The sequence below is a fragment of the Barbatula barbatula genome (assembly GCF_947034865.1).
Source record: "Barbatula barbatula genome assembly, chromosome: 4".
Lineage (NCBI taxonomy): Eukaryota > Metazoa > Chordata > Actinopteri > Cypriniformes > Nemacheilidae > Barbatula > Barbatula barbatula.
In genome coordinates this window covers 5,314,182-5,334,512 of record NC_136768.1, presented here as the reverse complement: position 1 = coordinate 5,334,512, position 20,331 = coordinate 5,314,182, and the positions used below count along the sequence as shown (strand labels likewise).

The 20,331-nt window shown below is 39.5% G+C and overlaps 1 protein-coding gene across 5 annotated transcripts in view; it reads right to left on the bottom strand.

Annotated features, from left to right (window-relative positions):
• Positions 1-4,758: 4,758 nt before the first annotated feature.
• lmo3 (LIM domain only 3) overlaps positions 4,759-20,331 on the bottom strand; it is a 37,397-nt gene continuing 21,824 nt past the window's right edge. For all 5 annotated transcript variants that reach the window (XM_079454174.1, XM_079454176.1, XM_079454175.1 and 2 more), the window contains 2 exons: positions 16,676-16,801; positions 4,759-6,317 (listed from right to left, as the gene is read on the bottom strand). In XM_079454174.1, coding sequence (XP_079310300.1) covers positions 6,212-6,317; positions 16,676-16,801 — 232 coding nt within the window. In that variant the 3' untranslated portion in view covers positions 4,759-6,211. The remainder of the gene's footprint in view (positions 6,318-16,675; positions 16,802-20,331) is intronic.

Sequence of the window (20,331 nt, the reverse complement as noted above, 5' to 3'; positions counted from 1 at the left end):
TCACTGCATAACAATAGCTGGTAATTTCACGGTCTCACTGGTTTGTGAAGATTCATGTATCAAAACGCTGTCAGATGGCAGGGCTCGCTGGTCTCCTGAGTTCCTATTAGAAACGTGACTCACTGGTCTTATTAGTGACCTGTATTTTTCTTTTTCCAGCATAACAAGTCTGGTGTGCACTGTGTACTACGTTTAGTGATTGTGAAAGTTTGAGCGAGGTCACGTTTCCTACCATTTTCTATTCGTAATGTTGATTCACACTTAAATCACAACCGTGCACCAAAATCCATGGATTCAAAAATAACCTTCGGAGATGTAGTTGTGCACAAGTACTTCTCCACTCAATAAGGCCATAAAAACCTAGAGTCCAATTACGCTCCCGAAATAAAGCTCTCGCATACCGAAGGCTTCGAGTCTACCCGCAAGGCCACGGCTACGCGCCGGCCCATCAGATCAACATTCTTCTCATATCGCTCATCGGGTGTCTCACCATGCGCCGCTGAAATCACAAGCCCATCTGCAACAAATAAGTCTCGGAGGAGGGTTTGTTTCTGAGGTTGGTAGAGACGAGGCAGTGCTGTTCTTATCTCACCGGTCGTCCGTTTAACAGGCTTTAGTCGGGTCCCACAGCAACACAGCAATGTTTGATTACTCCTAAATCACCTGCTGAGAGGAACCCGGAGCTCAGCTCCCACCGCCGCCGCAGCCATTTCGGCAAAATAAGATGTTTCAAGTCGTCACGCCTGTCCCGAACACGCAAGCTTGAGGTGGGGACGGTAGAAAATTGCCTTGAATAATCTCAAATATTCATTTGAAAGGGATTGCGAGGATGTTGTCGGGAGTTACGCGGACTCGCACCCCCCGCTGAATACAATCATCTCTCCAATTTGGTATGAATTAGGTCAAATGGGAAAAGCCCATGAACGTCTAGAGGTATTCTCAGCTCCAGCTGTGTAGCTTTACTTGAGAGAAGGTGTTAACTTGGACGCTAAAATAGCCATTAGTGGCTCTGCATGAGCGAATCGCTTGTAATCCTTAATTCAGATCCCAAAAATATATACTTCTATATCGGTGTAACTGAAGACAGTGGTGTTGACAATGTTTGTTCTGATGAACACAGAGAAAGATATTTGGAAGAATGCTTATAACCAAACAGTTCAATGGTAGTTGAACGATATGTAGTTGACTACAGTACAATGGCCCAGAAGTACAATGGCAACATTTCCTACTATGGTAGTCAATGGAGTGCAGTTAGTGCACTGTAGATCTGTAGTATGCCATCTACATAGTCTATATATTGAATGAACATACTACGTGTTTAATTCCATTCAAATTCATCTATATCATGCTTTCCCCACTTTTGCATCGTGTCCAAGCAGCTTTACGGTAAATACATATTAGTATAGACACATAGTGTACTTTAACAACAGCATGGCACTGAACACAGCCTGTATTCATATTCTTTTAACTGTTTGTCCAGCATTCTGGTGTTGGTGGACCAATCCCGGCCCATCTGGTATAGGTTAGTTCTGACATCAAAAGGCAGAACTTCACAGAGCTCACAAACTTTGAATCACCGTCCGCCGTTTGCTATCCAGCACACTTTACTGATAATGGTGGGCCGCTTTTGGTAAATTCGCCCGTGTTGATAAAGCATCTTGCATTCTTCAAGATCACCGATCAGCCGAATGAGCTGCGTGGAATAAATTGCCAGTGACATTTAAGTGTGCTTAAGGTGAAATAACTAGCATTCTTCCCGGCTAACAGGGTACGATGTGAGGCACTTATGTGCATCTGCAGAGTTCAGATTGACGGCATATTCAACCTTATCAATTTTTATTTGGTTTTTATAATGCAGTGATTATCATTTCCAATGACTTCATTTAACAAAACTGTCATTGTGGTTTGTCAATACCAGCTAATGTTCAGGACTGAAAAACAACCCCCGAGCTTCTTAACCAGCCTTCGGCCAGTCTGTCTTGAGACTGTTTTCCACTGGGTAACGTACACTTGAATTCGCAATTCGTCCATTATCTCCACAATAAAGAGCTAATGACCCAATGATGAGAATATATCCGCGGTGGCACTCCTCTCTATGAGGAGGCCGAAGGATAAGGGGTCATTAAGGCTTTTGTTATCTGGTCCAGATAGCATTGGCATGTCTATGCAGATCATTATTTTTGCCCCTGGAGCCGTTTACCAAGCGAGAAGAGCCGAATGAGTACATGCTCGTTCCTGACGGTCAGCAATACATGCATCTAATGCGCTTTCTAAAATTCTGACTGTTTTATGAAAAATGTACATTTTATTTTCATTTCTCTGTAGTTTGCCATCGCTTGCCAGCTCGAGGATGAAACGTTTCTAAACCCCCCTCTGCACTTCAGCTTTTTGTCGAGTATGTTTAACAAACGCTCTTGTGACCAGCGTTTATAAAACAATAACATTGTTAAATAAGACAGTTTGTGGTGTCTCTGTGCTGCTGGAGAATGTTTAAGAGCTCGGAACTCTGAGACTAAGAGTCGAGTAGAGAGAAAATTGCTTTGTGAGTTTGGACAGAAGAATTTGAAGGCATGGTTCCCTGAGTTTATGAATGCATTATATATAGTCTCACTGCTTGGCTTACCTGAAGCAACGTTTCTTGATTTCTTTTTTTAAAGAATTCAAGACTTCTCGCTTGTTGTATTTAATCATGTTTGTTTTAGACGTTTCGCAAATAAATGAATACAACAAGAAACAAAAATACTGTAAGTAGCGTAGCTCAGATAACATGGCGTTTGAAATATTTGATGATAAACATTGGAAGTCATCGACTGTTGTTCGATGGCTTCTCGCAATGTAACGTGGCCTTTTTTAGGCGAACATATGCAAAGGTTGACATTCGCTCTAAATTTAAAGGAGAAGTTCCCCCCAATATTAAAACTGTCGTTTGTTTGTTCACTGTAATGCCACTGTGAACTGTAGTGTCCATAGAATGGTAGTCAATGGGGGTCGGTGTTGTTTGATTATCGATGTTCTTCAAAATATCTTCTTTTGTGTTCCGCAGAAGAAAGAAAGTCTTACAGGTTTGACATGAGGATGAATAAATGATGAAAGAATTTTCATGTTTGGGCGAACTCTCCCTTTAGTCTCATTACTGGGAAAAACAATTACAATATTATAGAAATGATCTTAAATGTGACTTTCATTTTATAGGTGGCGTTCCTCTCTTTTACTACTCGCGCTAAATGTTGTTTTTAATTAAACTTCATGCTGACATCATTTCCATGAAGGATGAGGGTGGTGCTATTCTAAATTGCACTTTATAAAAAGCATATGTATTTTACAGTTATATAATCCGTAATTGGCGGAGTGTGAACCGCACGTACGCAGAAATAATAGCGAACAAATCGGTTTCATCATATCTTTCTTCAAACGCAGCGACGTATGAGACAATTACTGTAAATGAGTGAAGTGGATCTCCCTCTTCCCTTGATGACTGGATTGTTATCTAGTGAGGTTTCAGAACAGTATCTGCTCTTTATGGAAGGACTTAACAGCTTGAGTCTAATCAAAGACATTTTTCCCACTGTGTTTCGGGCTAAAGAAATTCAATTAGTTTAATTGGTCTGCTTATTATAGGCTGTAATGTGATGCAAGCGCGGCTGTTGTCAAACTTCACAGGCCACTTTAAACAGCCTCCGTAATTAGAGGGAGAACTTTAATCTCGCCGTTTCGCTCGTACAGTGAAGAGGATCTTCAAGCCGTATTCAGGCTTTTCGTGCGACGCAAACTACAAAGGTGTTAAATGGTTTGAGTGTGGGCCTTCGTGGGAGAGAAAAGAGCTTCGTATCCTAGGCAGACTTCCAGTTTTAGGCCTTCCGTCAGACTTTTGGAATAGGGACTGTTTGGAGAGTGCCGGTCATCTTTCTAGTTTTTCTTGACCGACTAAACCATTTGTTTACCTTTGCCAGTATGTTCCCTAGGAATCAAAACGACAATTGTTTATCATAAACTGCAGGAACACAGGCGGTGAGATTTTCTTCTGATTCTCCATGCAGAAAGAATAACAACACAAGGATTTCCATCGATTTTTAGGCGAGCTATCGCTTAACAGTTCAGCGCCTTAAACATTCTCTTGCACTGTTCTCAGAAACACCGAGAAGACTCTCATCCTTTTTCTAGACTACAGGGGTGGATATTTTTGAGGTGCAATGACAGCAAAATGGCTTCCAAAATGACAAAGCGCACTTATGATCAATCACAGAGCCGGAAGTGCAGCATGGTCTGCTGGATAGGCTAATGGAGTGGAGACCTGAGGGTTCACCACTGGCTGCTCGGCATCTACAGTTGTGCCCTTGAGCAAAGCACTTAACCCAAATTGCTTCAGTAAACACTCTGTTGTAGAAATGGATGAGGGTGTATGCAAACCAGCCGGTCTGCTTTTTTAAAAAGAGAAAGGTCTTTCTTTTCAACCGGTTCCTGCAGCGGCTTGAAATGTCCTGTGTTTGTTTAAATGTATTTCTAAATGTGATTGTATTCATGAGCAAATTCTGTTGTCATTTGTTCACAGTCATGTCATTTAAAATTTGTATGCGACTTTTGGAGCACTAAAGAATACATTTAACAAATGTTGTGTTTATACAATGGAAGTCAATGTTGTTTGGTTACAAACATTATTCAAAATATCTTCTTTTGTGTCCTGCAGGAGAGAATCATACAGGTTTGGAAGGACATGAGGTTGAGCCAATGGTGAATTATCCCTTTGAGGTAATATGGTAACAGTTTACAATAAGATTTTATTTGTTACTTAATCCAATATAACGAATAATGAACTAATGACAAACAATATATTTTTGCAGAATTTATTCATCTTTGTTAATACAAAAAGTTGTTCGGTGTTTGTTCAAGTTAGTCATTAAGGTTAGCAGACGTTTTACTTTTTAAAACCTATTAGTAAACATTCAAATTAAAGATGAATAAATGCTGTAAAGTGTTACGTGTTGTAAAGATATTCTATAGTGATACGTGTTACACTTTAGAAAGTGTTGTAAAGTGTAATATATACTAAAAGCTTTTTAGACAAAAGTGAAGAATAGAAGTCAACACAGTGCTAACACAATAAAACTGTATTACATTTGTGCTTAAAATGATTACAGTACAGTATGTACACATCCTAAAAATAAACATCTCATGCTGAATAACACATAAAAAGAAAATCCATATACAATAGCAAGCAAAAATGAATCTTTTTTAAATATGTACAACCACCATATACAAATTAAGTTTGTCTTCGCCCTCAGTCTTTAAAGGTTGCCGTAACCAATAAAAGGATGATCAACTCTGTAGGTTTCGGTAGTGATGTGCGCTTGATTATCGCCCACAGTAAACAAATCCTGGTGACGGTAAATCCTCAGACCAGGTATTAAGTTGTTCTGTTAATGCCAACAGTTTATGTGACCTGATTGTTTTAAGATTATGCCTGCTGAGCAACATGGGCCGCACGAAATACATGACATTGAGAAACAGGTTGTCTAGAGGAGACGCTTGATGACTGAACTGTGATTCAATTCTGTGTCAGGGACAAAGCCTTGGTATAATGCGCAACAACAAAAAGCATATTAAATAAATACAGTGAAAGTAACAAACCCCCCTTTTTTCATAGCCCACCAACCCCATCACATACAATTGTACTTAAATGTTTTTAGAGTCATGTTTTAGGTACAAAACAGGATGATAGAAGTTATGGGAATGTTTTCGCTAATAATTACTTCTGATTTTGATGTCTGGCTCAAAGATCTGTTATAAAAACCTGTTTTGTTTACATGACTCCCTTTTTTCTTAAAATAAATATCTAGCTTATTTTCTATTTTAAATTCCATAGCCAGTGAACCGTTGAAGGAAGTCAAAAGTGGCATTGCCATGGGGTGGATCGGGGTCTTGAAGCGGGGCTCTCAAATTGAGTCTTCATGAAGCCATCAGTCATCATCATGACCGAGGTCGATGCCAGAGACCGTCTTCATGCCTTTCGTGAGATCTTCATTTTCTCCCATTTACCAAAAAACGTCTCTATGGCTAATCTGTACAGTACTTTCCTTTATCTAGGGTCTTCATATATACAGTTGACTGGGGCCAGGGGCTGGAGAGGACGCTAGTGCTTTGTTTGATTGCATGTCCCCTTCAGGTCCTCTCTCAGCTCTTCCCCTGGTGTGCACAGGGCCGCTAGAAGGGGAGCTCAGCGGACCTGTGGCGCATAGCCCTCCTTCATCAGACCCTCCTCATAGTCCGTCTGGCACAAGATCATGTTGTTCTTCAGGAAGAACTTGTCTCCAACGCAGAACCTGGACAGGCAAAACAAGAAAACAGAAGTTCATGTAAGTTTTTCGATTTCCATTTATCGTAATAAAAGATAAACACATTAATTCTAAGATACACAGTATGAATTATCATAATTACTATAAAAAATTTATTTCAACTTTTCCCTAAGTAAAAAATCTCCTGAAAACTTGCAATCTGAAAGTATTTAATAGATCACATAAATAAGTATTTATTAGAGGTATAGTTCACCCAAAAGCTGGGACCATTCTTTGGGTGAACTATTTTGGAACTTGGGTGTTTACTGGAGGGGCCCAAGAAAAAAATCTGGTGGGAAATGTGCCCCCTAGACCTGGTCCGATTAAAAGGAGACGACAGTGTTTGTAGCTAGATGTGTGGATAAAAACAAGCAGAATCAATGTAAACATCACATTTTCTAATTTTATATTTTAAGATCAGACTACATTTGTTAATCAAATTAAAACTGTGAGGGAACTAAATGTGTTTACTTAAGATTAAACTAGTGTGTATAAATGGAGTTCAGTCTCTTAAATTCCCAAAGGAGCTTAGGTCCTCATTATTAATGAATGCAATACACACAGATATAGACATGCTAATGCAACCAGCAGTATCCCACCCCTCAATATCACTGTACATAAGTTAAATATGAAATTAAAAAGCTCTTGTTGCAGTGACAACTTCAGTCAGTCGAGTATTAACGCTTGCAGTCCTTAATTCCATTTGAAACAAACTGTTTAAACCAGGGGTCTCAAACTCGGTTCCTGGAGGGCCACAGCTCTGCACAGTTTAGCACCAACCCTTATCAAACACACCTTATTCAGCTTATCAACATCTTCAGGATTACAAGAAACTTCCAAGCAGATGTGGTTTAGAGCTGGCTGGAGCTAAACTGTGCAGAGCTGTGGCCCTCCAGGAACTGAGTTTGAGACCCCTGGTTTAAACCTACCTTGGCTTTCCTATTCAGATTGCCATAAGTGGAAAACGTACAAGTTTTTGAGTAGGAAAAAGTAATGTTGACAAAATGTTTACAGCTGCAATAAATGTGCGTTCGGAACAGAGGGATGTGCACAGGAGTGCAAACGAACAGATGTCTATCCACAACCGCGGCAAAACCTGCGCGCGCTCCGAAGCCAAGTCATACTCGTAGCCGGTTTAGATTTTATGTAACTGTTAATTTCACAACAAGATCCCTTGTAGAACCCGCAGAGAAACCTGTTTTTTGACATGCAGGGCCGGGGCTCGAATGCACCAACGGTGTTTGGTGTTGCGACATTGACTTTTAGGTAATGCATCTTGACTCGACTTGTGTCTTTAACATGTCAATTCATAAGATTTATTAAATCATTACAAAACAACAAAATGTGTCAATTTAAAAATAAATACAAATTAATTTGGCAGTAGTCTTCCACTGCCTTTAAGTAGGGGCGCCGCAAGGAATTTTGGGCCCCATGACAAAAAAATCTATTTGGGCCCCCTCGGTGAAGCTGTTGGCACCACATCTCTAGGACCTAACTGTCCAATCAAAAGCTTTAAATAACTCTAATCAAAGGCTTGCAACTGTCTTGCTTCTTGTAGTTCAATACTAGTACTAGCCAGAGATGGCAAAAGTACACACATCCCTTAAGTAGAAGTACAGATACTCATGTTTAAAAATACTCTGGTAAAAGTTGAAGTACTGACTTAATTTTTTACTCAAGTAAAAGTAAAAAAGTATGAGCTCTAAAATATACTTAAGTAAAAAGTAGCCATTACTACTACCTGCTTTAGCCTGAATCCATGAACAACTGCTATAGAGAACACAGGCAGACAAAAGTGAGTTACATTGTTAACTATACTGAAATGCAAACAAGAGTGAAAGTATCATTATAATTCACACCTCACCTAGTTTACCAGATGACCGATTAATAGGCCTAGTGAAAATATTATAAATCATTACTGCTCAAATTGGCAACTTTCTAGATAATCCTATGCGCTGGCTTAAACAATTTGTGCTAAAGACTGAATATTAAAGTGTGTGCCAACAGCACGAACAGCACTAGCAACATCCCTTTAACAAAACTGAAAAAATTGGAGGGAAAAACTTAATAACAGATAACAGGCAAGCAACACTACATTAAGTTATTGTGTGTGTTTGCCGGTGAGTGTATATGTGTGTTCTTTTTCTGGTCAAAAAAGATGCGAAGTGTGAACAATGAACAACATCTAACTAGCACGCTAGCAAAATATGAATTCATGATAACATTACAGACTTAGCAAACATAGAAAATAGACAATAATTACGGAAAACATTGACTTTGCTTATGACAAGAATTTTTAACACCGACAATTTCAAACATCTCCCGAATATATGGCCATAGGTGATTAGGAATGACTCAACTAAAAATAACTAACATTACAGAACATTGACCCAAATTACCTATAGTTCTGTATTATCATCACTTGATTGATTACATACATTAGATATGATAGATTTGTGTGTGTGTGTGTGTGCAAGCTTCTCCAATAAATTGCCCTTCATGATGGGAATAATAAGGTCTGTATCTATAGATGTCATTTAATGAATGCATCAAACTGGATTATTTTAATATTGTCTGTAACCTACATGCATGTTGAGGTGAGCTACTCATTCATTGAAAAAATTGTGTTTGATTTCTGTCATTAATAAATATTCCACTTTTTTGTTATGGTTAAGTCATTAACACAGTGTTGCTCACCTTCTTCACTGGGACAGGGAGGGGTGCAGTTATGGGGAGACTGGGGTGCTGCTGACTCATCTGTTGTTAAGTCTGCTAAGATGGGCATGGACAATTATTTAATATGAATATCTTGCTAAGCGTTCCCTGCACTGATTAAATGTTGATGAAATGTAGGCTGACACCAGCCTGCAGCTAGCTAACTTATTTCACTATGGACAACAGGTTAATACCACTCACAGACTGAATGCTTCCCACCTTTCTTGGTGAAAAACTAGGTTACAGATTGAAACCCTTTCTTTTGTCTTTGCTCTCTGAATTTTGTTTCTTTTCCTTGTTTGAAAACCTTATTTTTTACTGCGCAACATAGTTGTCTCTGTTTCTGGCGCGACGCGACTTCCTGCAACTAAACACGTCACTGATGATGAGTGCGCTGAGGCAGGACCGAACCATTTCATGCTGACTCAGGGGGGTGCTCGGTCAATATGGATGTTTACTTTTTGGTCCATTGGGGATATTTAACTTTTATTGCCAAAATACGTTAAATAAAAGACATCCTCCATTTTATTATTATTTTAAATAAACTAAATGATGATGATTTATATAGTGTATAATATAATATACAAAATGAATTAGTTTTTACCTATTTGTTGGGGCGGCTGTTAGTCAGGGGCCCTTAGAATTGTCCTAACTTTTCCCCCCTATACGGCGCCCATGCCTATAAGGCTCACTGGTTTAGAGGACTTGTCCCGCTTGGATCGAGTATCCCTAGAGTGTATCTCAATGGTACACGGTTTCTTCTCCACCTGCAGTGGTTTCATAAATAAACCCCACAAATTCCTCTGCTTTACCGCTGCCTAACGGGCCGCTGTCTCACTTGACCTTTTGGAAAGAAGATAATGTTGGTCTGGGAGAGAGAGAAAGAAAAACGTGGAACGAGAAGGCTCGGTGTGTTTAGTCGTCCTGAGGGTTGCTTATCTTGCTCGCAGCGAGAGTTCGACAAGGTCGGCGCGCCAACGAGTGCTTGTGTTTACTGGCGGGGCTGACCGGCGTTCCCTACCCTCCCCTCCCTCTCCTTTTTCGAGTGTAGCGGGCTGAGAAAGAAAAAGGACTCGGTTTTTAAAACCTAGTGAGCTGACTTCTGCCTAAACATACATTAGTATCCTAACCGCAATGGAACCTGATAAGTAATTTTTAGTCAGCGCACCACACAAATACTGATTTGAAATTTCTTTGATATTGATTTGCAAATTAACTCTTCATATTAATTAAACTGCAGTTGTTGTTTCAATTAAGTAATAATAACTAATGTAATATCAATTAAACTGCAGTTGTTTTTATTAGACAACAAAAAAACATGTTATTTTTAAATTAATAAACAATTTTAGAAAGATTTTAAATCTGTCTTTGCAAATTAACTCTTCATATGGTCTCATGGCATGATACTTTAAATAGTTAATTGGAAATAGCATACAAAACAAAAATATGTAAAAATTCAATCATTTTAAAGCCACATCTTTTGCCTCTCTATCGTCTTCTCTCTTTGAATTAAACTGCAGGTTACTTTAGTCAATGGACGTTAAACTGTTGTTTTCTCAATTTATAAATCATTAGTTTTCACTTAAGTTGAGGAGCTATATTTTTCACTTGCTCAATTTTTATTCCTAACCAAAAAGTGACGGATTGCACTTTTAAATGTAACATTTTTGTTACTTTTCCTAAATGACATATAACATTTATAAAATGTATATTCAGAAATGATTTGATGCTGTTTCTGTAGGGAGCTTTGAAGGTGTTGAATGATACCTAAAACCTTTAAGTCGGGTTAAAGAGCTACAGGTTGTATTGTGAATCCTATGTTTCTGCACATATATGCACATTCAGTAGATGTATGATTCCCTCACGTCTTGACCTTTCACCAATTAGTAGCTCTTAAACGTGTTACTCCAAACCATTTTCATGCGTAGGATAGCAAAGATCAGAACTCATCTGAGAAGCATTATCCTCTCCGTCATTCTGGAATATAATGAGCGAGCGCGATAATGCTTTGTAAATTCCTTCCTCCCTCACAAACAACTCTGGAAAACTTTCTATTCGTTATACACAACACAGCGATGTCAAGCGTGAGCACGCAGCCATTAGTTTGGACCAAATATCAACAAGTAATATCCATTAATCGGCGCTTGTTGACACGGTGATTAACACAAAGCAGAGGTGTGCTTAATGTAATGGTGTCATTCACGCCAATAAAAACGTCCTGTTTAAATGACACATTCTTGCCAGGAATCCATTAGTGTCTGTCTTCTTTGACATCCCAGCCCTCTCCACCTCCTCTTCTGAGCGCCGTTCTTTCTTTTCTCCCTCTCTCGCTTTCTCGGCTAATAGGATCTTTCTGTTTATTTACAGCCCGTGTTTTCTGTTGCCTCTTACCCTCGTCGCCGCCCGTTTCGCAGCGCCAAATTGTTTCTGCTTGGTGAAATGTCAACAGCGTTTGTGACATCTGCGTGCCAATTATGATGAGGATATTGCAGTCAGCCCATCAGAGACGGCGGTAATAAATGCCCTTGTGCTGCCCTTCGCTTTTCTACTCGTGCAGTCATTACCCATCGCCACGTGTGCCGAGCACCTACATTACCCTAAGCTTGATGCGTTCCCCTTTGGCCTCTCCTTTCAATCTCTCCAACTGGATGAGTTCAACTTTTAGATTGCTTTAATTGCTTTTTAGTATTTTCCATCAAGTGGCGGAGGGAAGAAAGTAAACGTGTCTGATGGAGTGTTTGTTCAGGCGTGACTGTAAATTTAGCACCTTTTTGCTATTGACCGCACGCTGCGCTACGTTTTACTTGGTTACCGTTGCCTGCTGACAAGTTTGTCCCATCCTTACCGCAAGAGTGCATTTTTGCGAAAGGTTTTAAATGAGAAAGTCTCTTCTTTTAAGAAACTGCTGAATTATGCATTAACATTATTAAAAACGTTGCCGCAAATACCTTGGAGCACATATAAATGTCCTTACTGATGTTATACGTAGTCATTTAGGAGTGATGGATGACCCAGCATGCCCTGCACTTTTGAACAATACACGTAATATCCATAGAATTACATTAGAAAACCGCGAAAGCTTATGATTTGTGGTGGATTGCTACGGTGTGATTGGTCAGTGACGTTTTCGAGGCACGGCTTATTGAAGGGTCAACTAACAATTCCATTACGTTCTCTCAGGCTCTCTTTTATTTCTTTGTCGTTCACCACCTTTAATACATCTCTTGTTCTCTTCCTCTCTCTCTTTTTCCTTAGGTGTGACAGTAATGATGAATATGTCTATCGAGACCCGTCTTGTTAAAGAAAAGATGGCTTCCAAGGCAATGGACTTAATGATGTATGGCTTCGTCAGCTATTTGCCTCCGAGGTCTGTGTTAACTAGAGTAGTAACATTCCTCTTCTGTGAAATAACATGCAGGAGCTGAGTGAGATGTACAGACTGACTGAGAAGAAAGAGAGAGTGAATAAAGATGGAGAAAAAAGGCTGAAAGAAATCTTGAAACAGAGGATGGAACGGAATTGAATCTATCAGCTCAAAAATAGACTAGAGTTTTTAATGCGTATCTATAGTAAAGTCCTCCTTAAAGGGACAAAAATATAAAATTATGCCAATATTTAGCCTCATGTCATTACAAACATGTATAACTTTCTTTCTTCAGCAGAAAACAAAATAATCTATTTTACCAAACAACATTGAACCCCATTGATTTCCTTTATATAAACATAACGCGTTTCTAAAATATCTTTTGTGTTCCACATCAAAAAGAGTCACATGACATCAAGATGAACGTTTTTCTGCCTTAGTCACTTTTTTGATCAGTCTCTGATATTATTAAATATACATTTCAATTACTTTAAAGATCTTGAAAGTTATTGGTGTTGTCTTTAAGGGGACACACATGTAACATTGTTGCCCTAAACTAAAATGTAATTAAGTCTCTAAGGAAGCGAGTCTGTTGTTGGTCGCAAACTGGCCGAAAAAGCCATTCCTGAGCACGGGGAACCCAATTTGGCTCACGCGCTTCAGACTTTCCGACAAGGACGGTGACCTCTCTGACCTGCCACCCGAGCTTTGGCCTTCTATGAATCTCCAGAGGGCCTCTAAGCAGCGTATCCCGGGCACATCACCAGGATCTGGGACTGGGGCCTGAGCAGACGACAGGCTCATCGATTAACTGTCCCTGCAGGGCTGATCTGTGGCTAACGGCCGGCTGTAGTAGTCAAAACCACACAAACACGGGCACCACTCGGAGTCCTGTTAACCAGGCTGAGATATAACCCTCAGCCAGGTGAGCAGATTCATATCCAATTTATGAGTAATCATTCTTAGATTAGACCTGGCTGCGCGGCACGGTGTGATATATCTCTATAGATGAGACCGAGCGTGACTGATGTTCCATCTGATGAGGTGTCATTAAAGTCCAAACCTTAACGTAGTTCAGTGTTCGGTCAGTACTTTAAGCCATGAAATGTGAAATGACATGTGCAACCAATTTTATTTAATCTACTGGGGACATTTAACGAGAGAAAGGGCCAGATTTTGGAAGTAAGATGTAGGGCGATACACCCCATCAGTGAGTTCAGTATAGACGGGAAGAATTGGAAAATGGATTAAAAATAATATGTACTGCTGTATCTGAAGATTTGATTGGTAGAAGTCAAACTAATCTTTCAGTATTTCAGATTTTTTTGTTTTTGTGTGGGCTGGTTTGACTAATGAAACGGTTTAAGCTGTGTGTGTGGAGAAAGAAGGGGCGGTCCGGCTGTATTAAAACCTTGATTGTAATAATCTAAGCATTAAACAGCAATGTCGGGCCATTTCTGACCCTCGTGGGGGAGAATAATTATACGGTGTGACCGTAGTGACCTGATAGCCTGTTCCCAGCATCAAAATGCCTATTCCACGTCATTGATGTCAAGCGCAGCGCTCTGTAAGATGGATTAGATGGCTCCTTTAAAGGCCACGGCCTCTAATAATGTTTGAGGAAGGGAAATGAGAAGAGCGAGTGTATGGGTGGGATGTGTATTAAAACAGACAAAAGATGAACAAATGAGAAAAGCCATCAACAAAATAACCCTCATTTACATAACCCACGGAAATCCTTAATGTGCACAGGTTGCAGGTGGTGTTAGAGGGAGGGACAATACCAGTATAGAGAGCATCTGATTGGACGGAAATGTGTGCAGTGCGACATGAGGCATCATTATTATTTAGTGTTGTGCGTAATAAAACTTTAAAAAACATAGTGCACGTGAATTTAGAAATGCACTTACATACAATCTAGATAGCCTTAAAACTAATTGATATAGGCTGAAAGGTTCCTTTCAAGAAAAATACAAAAACGACTACATTTATTCGAGATTCAGTCAGTGACATTTTGATTCAATCACTAAGTGCATAGCACATTTAAGAAATAAATGCGTGTAACAAAATAAAACTTATTCAACTGGCTATTCAAAACAATGATTGACCTTATTGTGTCTCTTTCAAATGCCTATTTCATGAAAAGCTTTTAAGTGGCTTTTGCGATTCGTGTTGATGTTTATTAAAGAGCACCACCGGACGAGTCTGTGCTTGGGTAATGTGCGAAGCTGTCACGATGACAGACGCATCATGAAAAGCCCTGCCGTTCCTCTTTTCTTCTATTCGAGTCCATCAGAATTCGCTCGGCTTTCTCAAAAGACACTGACCGAACTACAAAGTGTCTGAGACATGTCGGGTGGCGTGTGTCTGTGGAGATAATGTCTCCTCGGTTTGTTGACGAATGAATTTGCTGGTGGTCAAATGGGGGGTATTTGCATATCAGGCTGTTGATACGTTGCTCTCTTGGGTAACGCTCACGCATTAGGGATCTGATGTTGAAAACGGCATCTCACCCTAATAAATTCACTCGGGGTGTAGAACATTTGGGTTTAGTTGGCTGTGTTAGGTTACAGAATATCACATCATCTGTGGACAAAATACACAAGATCTCTTCCCTCAAGTATTTCTAACCAAATGGTGTTTTTTTTAGTGGCTGTATTTAAGGGTTAATCACATAGATATAAAAATGGTCTTATTTTATTTATTCTTATTTCATTCAAAACCTGTATATGATTCTTTCTTCTGTAAAACACAAAAGGAGATATTTGGAGGAGTGTCTTGGATTTGTGTCCCTAAAATGGAAATCAATGTGGGCCAGTGTGGTTTTAAACATATCTTGTGTTCGGCAGAAGGTCTCATACAGGTTTGGAATGACATGAGGGCGAGTAAATGATTTATGAGTAAAAGGAAATTTCTTTTGGTTATCTAAAGCAATGCCACCAAAAACATCCAAGTTTCTATAAACTGATAGCAAATTCTAACACCAGTCATACAGGCAATTAACACCAGCGTCATGCTATAAATCTTACGGTGGGCGGCAGGGAAATAGTGATGAGCGAATGAAAGCTGCTGCAAGGCTTGGCCAGGCGTGCGAAGAGGACTGACGCCGGTTTTATTAAACAGTTGAACGGCCGGCCTAATTTGAAAAGAAAGATTTGCCTGGGTCTAAATGGGCCTAAATGCCAGGCGAGCGCTAGACCTGTCTGTGGTTGTGCTGATGAAGATTAGCTGACTTCTTAGATTAGGTGAGTGTGGTTCGTGCAGTCAAGTGAAGTGGCAAGACAATAACCTGGTGTTAATTGAGCGTAACCGAATCCTGCAATCTGCCCAGCTCGTGTGTACAGCTCATGTGCCACCTGTGCGTTCGTCTTTTTGTGCGCGCTTGAAACTGATATCTGATGAACAACCCGTGCATAAGTTTTTTTCCTTATTTGCCTTCGCTTTACTGATTCGAAGACAAATGGCTTGTAAGTGAATGAGGACAAACAACACAATTTGCTCAAAGCGATGAAGTAAACAAATTATGCAATGAGAAAACTGCAGGGCGTACAATATTTAAAGTAGCGTAGAGCAGTTTTTGCATGGTGAACTGTAGCAATGACAAATTCGTTCAGTGTTTGTCTGACTTCATATAAAAGTACTACATTTGTATTCGCAAAACAATTATCAATACAGCTGTCGACCAAAACGTTTTATAAAATGATGCTATTTCAATATAACCGGCGTATGCCAAACACCTGGGCAGGACTGTGTTGTGCCAGTAATCCGAAGGTTGCTGTCTGCATCCCAGTAGGGCGATTCATATACTAAAGAGATTTATCCCCCATCACTATTGTGCCCTTGAGCGATGTACTTTTTGCTCCGGGGGACTGTACTGTAGTAAATAGGCTGATGTAATTTCAGATGCTTTGGATAAGAAAACGCCTGCCAAAACCACCTTATGGTGGTTGAACAACTGGGACTGTAATGCAAAGGTCATTTTTCAAATCCCAGGAGGGCCGATTTATGTACTTGAGAGATCCCGGGATCCCCTTTTAAAAATGTGCCCTTGAGTGAGACACGATATGGAGGTTAAAAGGTTACTGTAAGATGGTTTGGTTAGTAAAGTGTCCCTTAACTTAAAACGGTCCATAATTCCAGACCAGTTCTGAGTGACCCTTTAACAGATCTGCATTTAGATTCATATATCTACTGAAAGTACTTATTTGCTTGTGAAAACGAATGCGAATGAGATTTGAAGAGGAGCGGTTGGTACTGTATGACTTACCTCTGGTTACACAGCTGGCAGGCAAAGCAGTCCAGGTGATAAACGTTCTCCTTGGCTCTCATGACCATCTCGAATGCTGGGATGAGTTTACTGCACGCTGCACAGTTCCCCGTCACACCGAACAACCTGGCAAAGAGTTTATTTGTTATTTGTTATTATTACACTATTGGGTTTTTCTTTTGCTTGTTTTCGGAAAAGTCATCAAAATTTAGCTTATGCTAAACAAGACCCAACATCTTCGGTCATTTTGTCTCTAAAGAAAATGCATTGTGAATTATATTTACAAAGGAAGACGGAAACCTGACCTGTAGCACCCGCTTTGTGTGCTATTGCGGCATAAACACTTAAAGATTAGGTTTTATGTGATGTATGTAACGTCATTGTTGCGCATTCTGCCTGTTTCGATATGTTATCAAAGTAACATCATCTGGTTGCGTAATACACAAAGGTTTACTGAAGTTCTCAGATTAACCATCAGAATGTATGAAAATAAACAAGTCGACATAAAAGAATTATTTGTGCCGTTGTTTACTAAATGAAATTGAGTTTATTGTAAATGTAATTTAAAATATAATAAATAATTTGACCATGTAAAATGTATTAATATATTACAAATTAATGTGTTACTATCAACAAACTAAATGTTTGCCCAGTTTCACAAACAAGACTTAGGACTATTCCCAGACTAAAAGTAAAGTTTGAGTAGTCTTAACTGAAAATACATTGCTTTGACATCTTAAAAGATGAAATTTCCCTTTTTCTCAAGATGCACACTAGTAATGTTTTTATCTAAGTAAAATTGTAAGTTGCTTTTATTAAAATAACTAAGGCATAGCATAGTCCTGGCCTAAGATAAGCCGTGTCTGTGGAACCGGGCCTTTGTGTCAGGGCAAGTACAAATCTGAGCTTTTGGCCTGAGCGGGCCAACAAACAAAATTTTTCTTGTTAAAAGAGTCTATGAGGCGCCTGTTTCCGCTGCCCAGGGCCGAGCCTATTATTCTGCAGCCTTCTCGTAGGACATTAGAGAGAGAGCGCATTCATTAGGGATTCATGACTGTTACTCCACTGCGACCTAGTAAAGGAGTAAAGGGAAAAAAGAAATATCTGATAACGAAATCATATAACAAAATAACCTATTAGGCGGACTTCTTCGGGCACTTTTAGCCGTCATTGTTAAAATGATAAAACTGCATGCCACTCTCTGACTCCGTAAGAGATCGCAATCTGATAAATGATCTCGGGGCCTGGGATATGCAGGGTTGTTTATTAACCTTCAAAAACTATGTTTCCCACAGGCAAATAAAAAAAGAGGGAAGCAGATAGATTTTGCCTTCATGAATACCTACAAAATTAAAAGCTAATGTCAACACACCTTGAAACCGGGCAGGATTTCTCTGTAGTGTGTTAGGTAAGCGGCTGATACTGAAGCGAGACTACAGTACATCTCATGAATTTGTGTCGATTTAATTAAAGGAATTATGCCTTTTCCTTTGAGCTGACTAAATATAGACACGTTTGTGCTATCTCGTCGGAGGAAAAGTGCATAGCCAGAAGGCCTCAGCACGAAATAGACAAGATCATGAGGATTTTTTTACTCTGATCTCACAACTGATCTAAAGAACTGTTATAATGTATCAGTGTGTCTGCTTCCATTTATAGTCAAATAATCTTTACAAAGTTTGTCTTCAATTAGCATTTTTTGCCAGTATTGCAAACTCGAGCTCAAACTTCTCATCTTGTACAAATGTAAAGTAACTAAAAGCTTTCTTTAAATAGTAGAACTGTTGCTTTCCAACATATCTTCTTTTGCGTTATGAATTCGTATTTAAATTTATGAAGCAAATTTCCCTACTATGGGAGTCAATGGGGGGCAAGATCTGCTTGGTTACATGCATTCTTCCAAATATCTTTCTCCGGTTTCATCAGAACAAAGAAATGTATACAGATTTGGAACAGTAAATGAAGACAGAATTTTCATTTTGGGGGAACTGTTCCTTTAAGTTACAAGACTCAGATTAGGCACAGGTAATTCAATCACACTAGTATTAAATCAACAAATATACTGTAATATTTCCATTATGCATATATTATTTTAATATGGTGTTTATTTAAATATTTTTTCTGCTGCAAACAATAGAGCACAATACCACCTGCTCCTGCAAAAACCAGGAACTGTGCCATAAACATCTAACTTCTATCAGCACAGAAGCCTTCCAGAGGTCTTTTTCCCAGCCCACCAGGAAACAGGGAGGGGGCAAGATGGATGAAGCTCTACCTGCCACTTGTCTTTCACCGGTCTGCCAGTTTGATGCTGCAGACGCTAATGGCTCTCAAGGGAGGCGGCAAATTAAGCGTGCTCGGCTTGTAATGAATTCGGATGTACATGTTCTCTAAACGCAGCTTCTGAGTGAATAGTCTCATGAAGACAGACCTTTGACTAAACTGACCACGGTGCACCTTATTCTGACCGGGGAGAAGACGGTCTGACAACAAGCAACCAATCAAAATTCTTCTTCTCATCACGTCTCTGTCCATGTAATGCTGCAAACACTACTTGTTCTGTCCTCCTGGAAGTACTTTTTTATATTGTGTACTATAGTATTATATGATTAGACCCAAGAACAAAGACAACTGCACACAAACTGGCATTCGCATGTATCTTCTGTAGCGCCTGCCTGTAGTAAAAAAGCATACTAGGTTTTCTCCGTTCAGTCGAGCTTATTGCTTCAGTCAGTGGCCGTGCAATATTTGTCGAATATTACAGAGGAAATCGCGCTCCCTTCGACATAAAGGCTAACAAAATAACATGTATATTTTAGCAGGCCGAAAAGGCAGAGCGAAATTTAAATTCCTCGCGGCTCGTATTCGCGAGTTAAAAGAGAATGCCAAATCACAGCACCTGATTGGACACAAAAGGTGTTGGAGGTGCACAACAGCTTTTCACAGTTGACTGGCACATATTTGATGAGAGGAAAACAGACACCAATTAAATTATTCCACAAGGCTTTGTCCTAGTGGTCGCTAGGCGAGGCTGAAGTGTGCAGCTCTGCTGTAATCATTAGACACGTCCCCAATGGAAAATGCATTTGTGATGTCACTTCGATATTCTCATCGAGCTACGAAATCCATGTAAATGACTCCCTATCAAACAAGGCCCCTCTGGGATTCTTACACGCGAATAAAAGTAACAAGGAAAACCCCAAGATGATGTTTTGATCTAAACCCATAAAATGTGTCATTTTGGAATCCCTTCTGTGACTTTTGAGTCATAAGATTCGAAAAGGAAATTGAATCTCGGTCCTAATAGTTTAGAAACTGCACATTTGATATTGCAAAATCTCTAATATTGAAAAAATATGTTGCAGAAAGATAATGTCACTAACCAAAAAACACAATCCAGCACACTACCGTAGCTTGCAAGAAATCAAAAATGTATTGAAATGACTTCATAACAAATACACAGAAAAGTCCAAATGCCAAACAAATGCTGCAGAAAAAGCATTGCGGATTTAATAAATATGTTCTTTCGTGCAAGATACGGCAGTGCAAATAATTGTCTTTCTTCTGAATCCCTTAACACAACACGTAAACGATTTCAAACAAAACAAAGCATCACGTTTAAACGAAACGTCAGGCCTGTATTAGTTTTTCTTGTA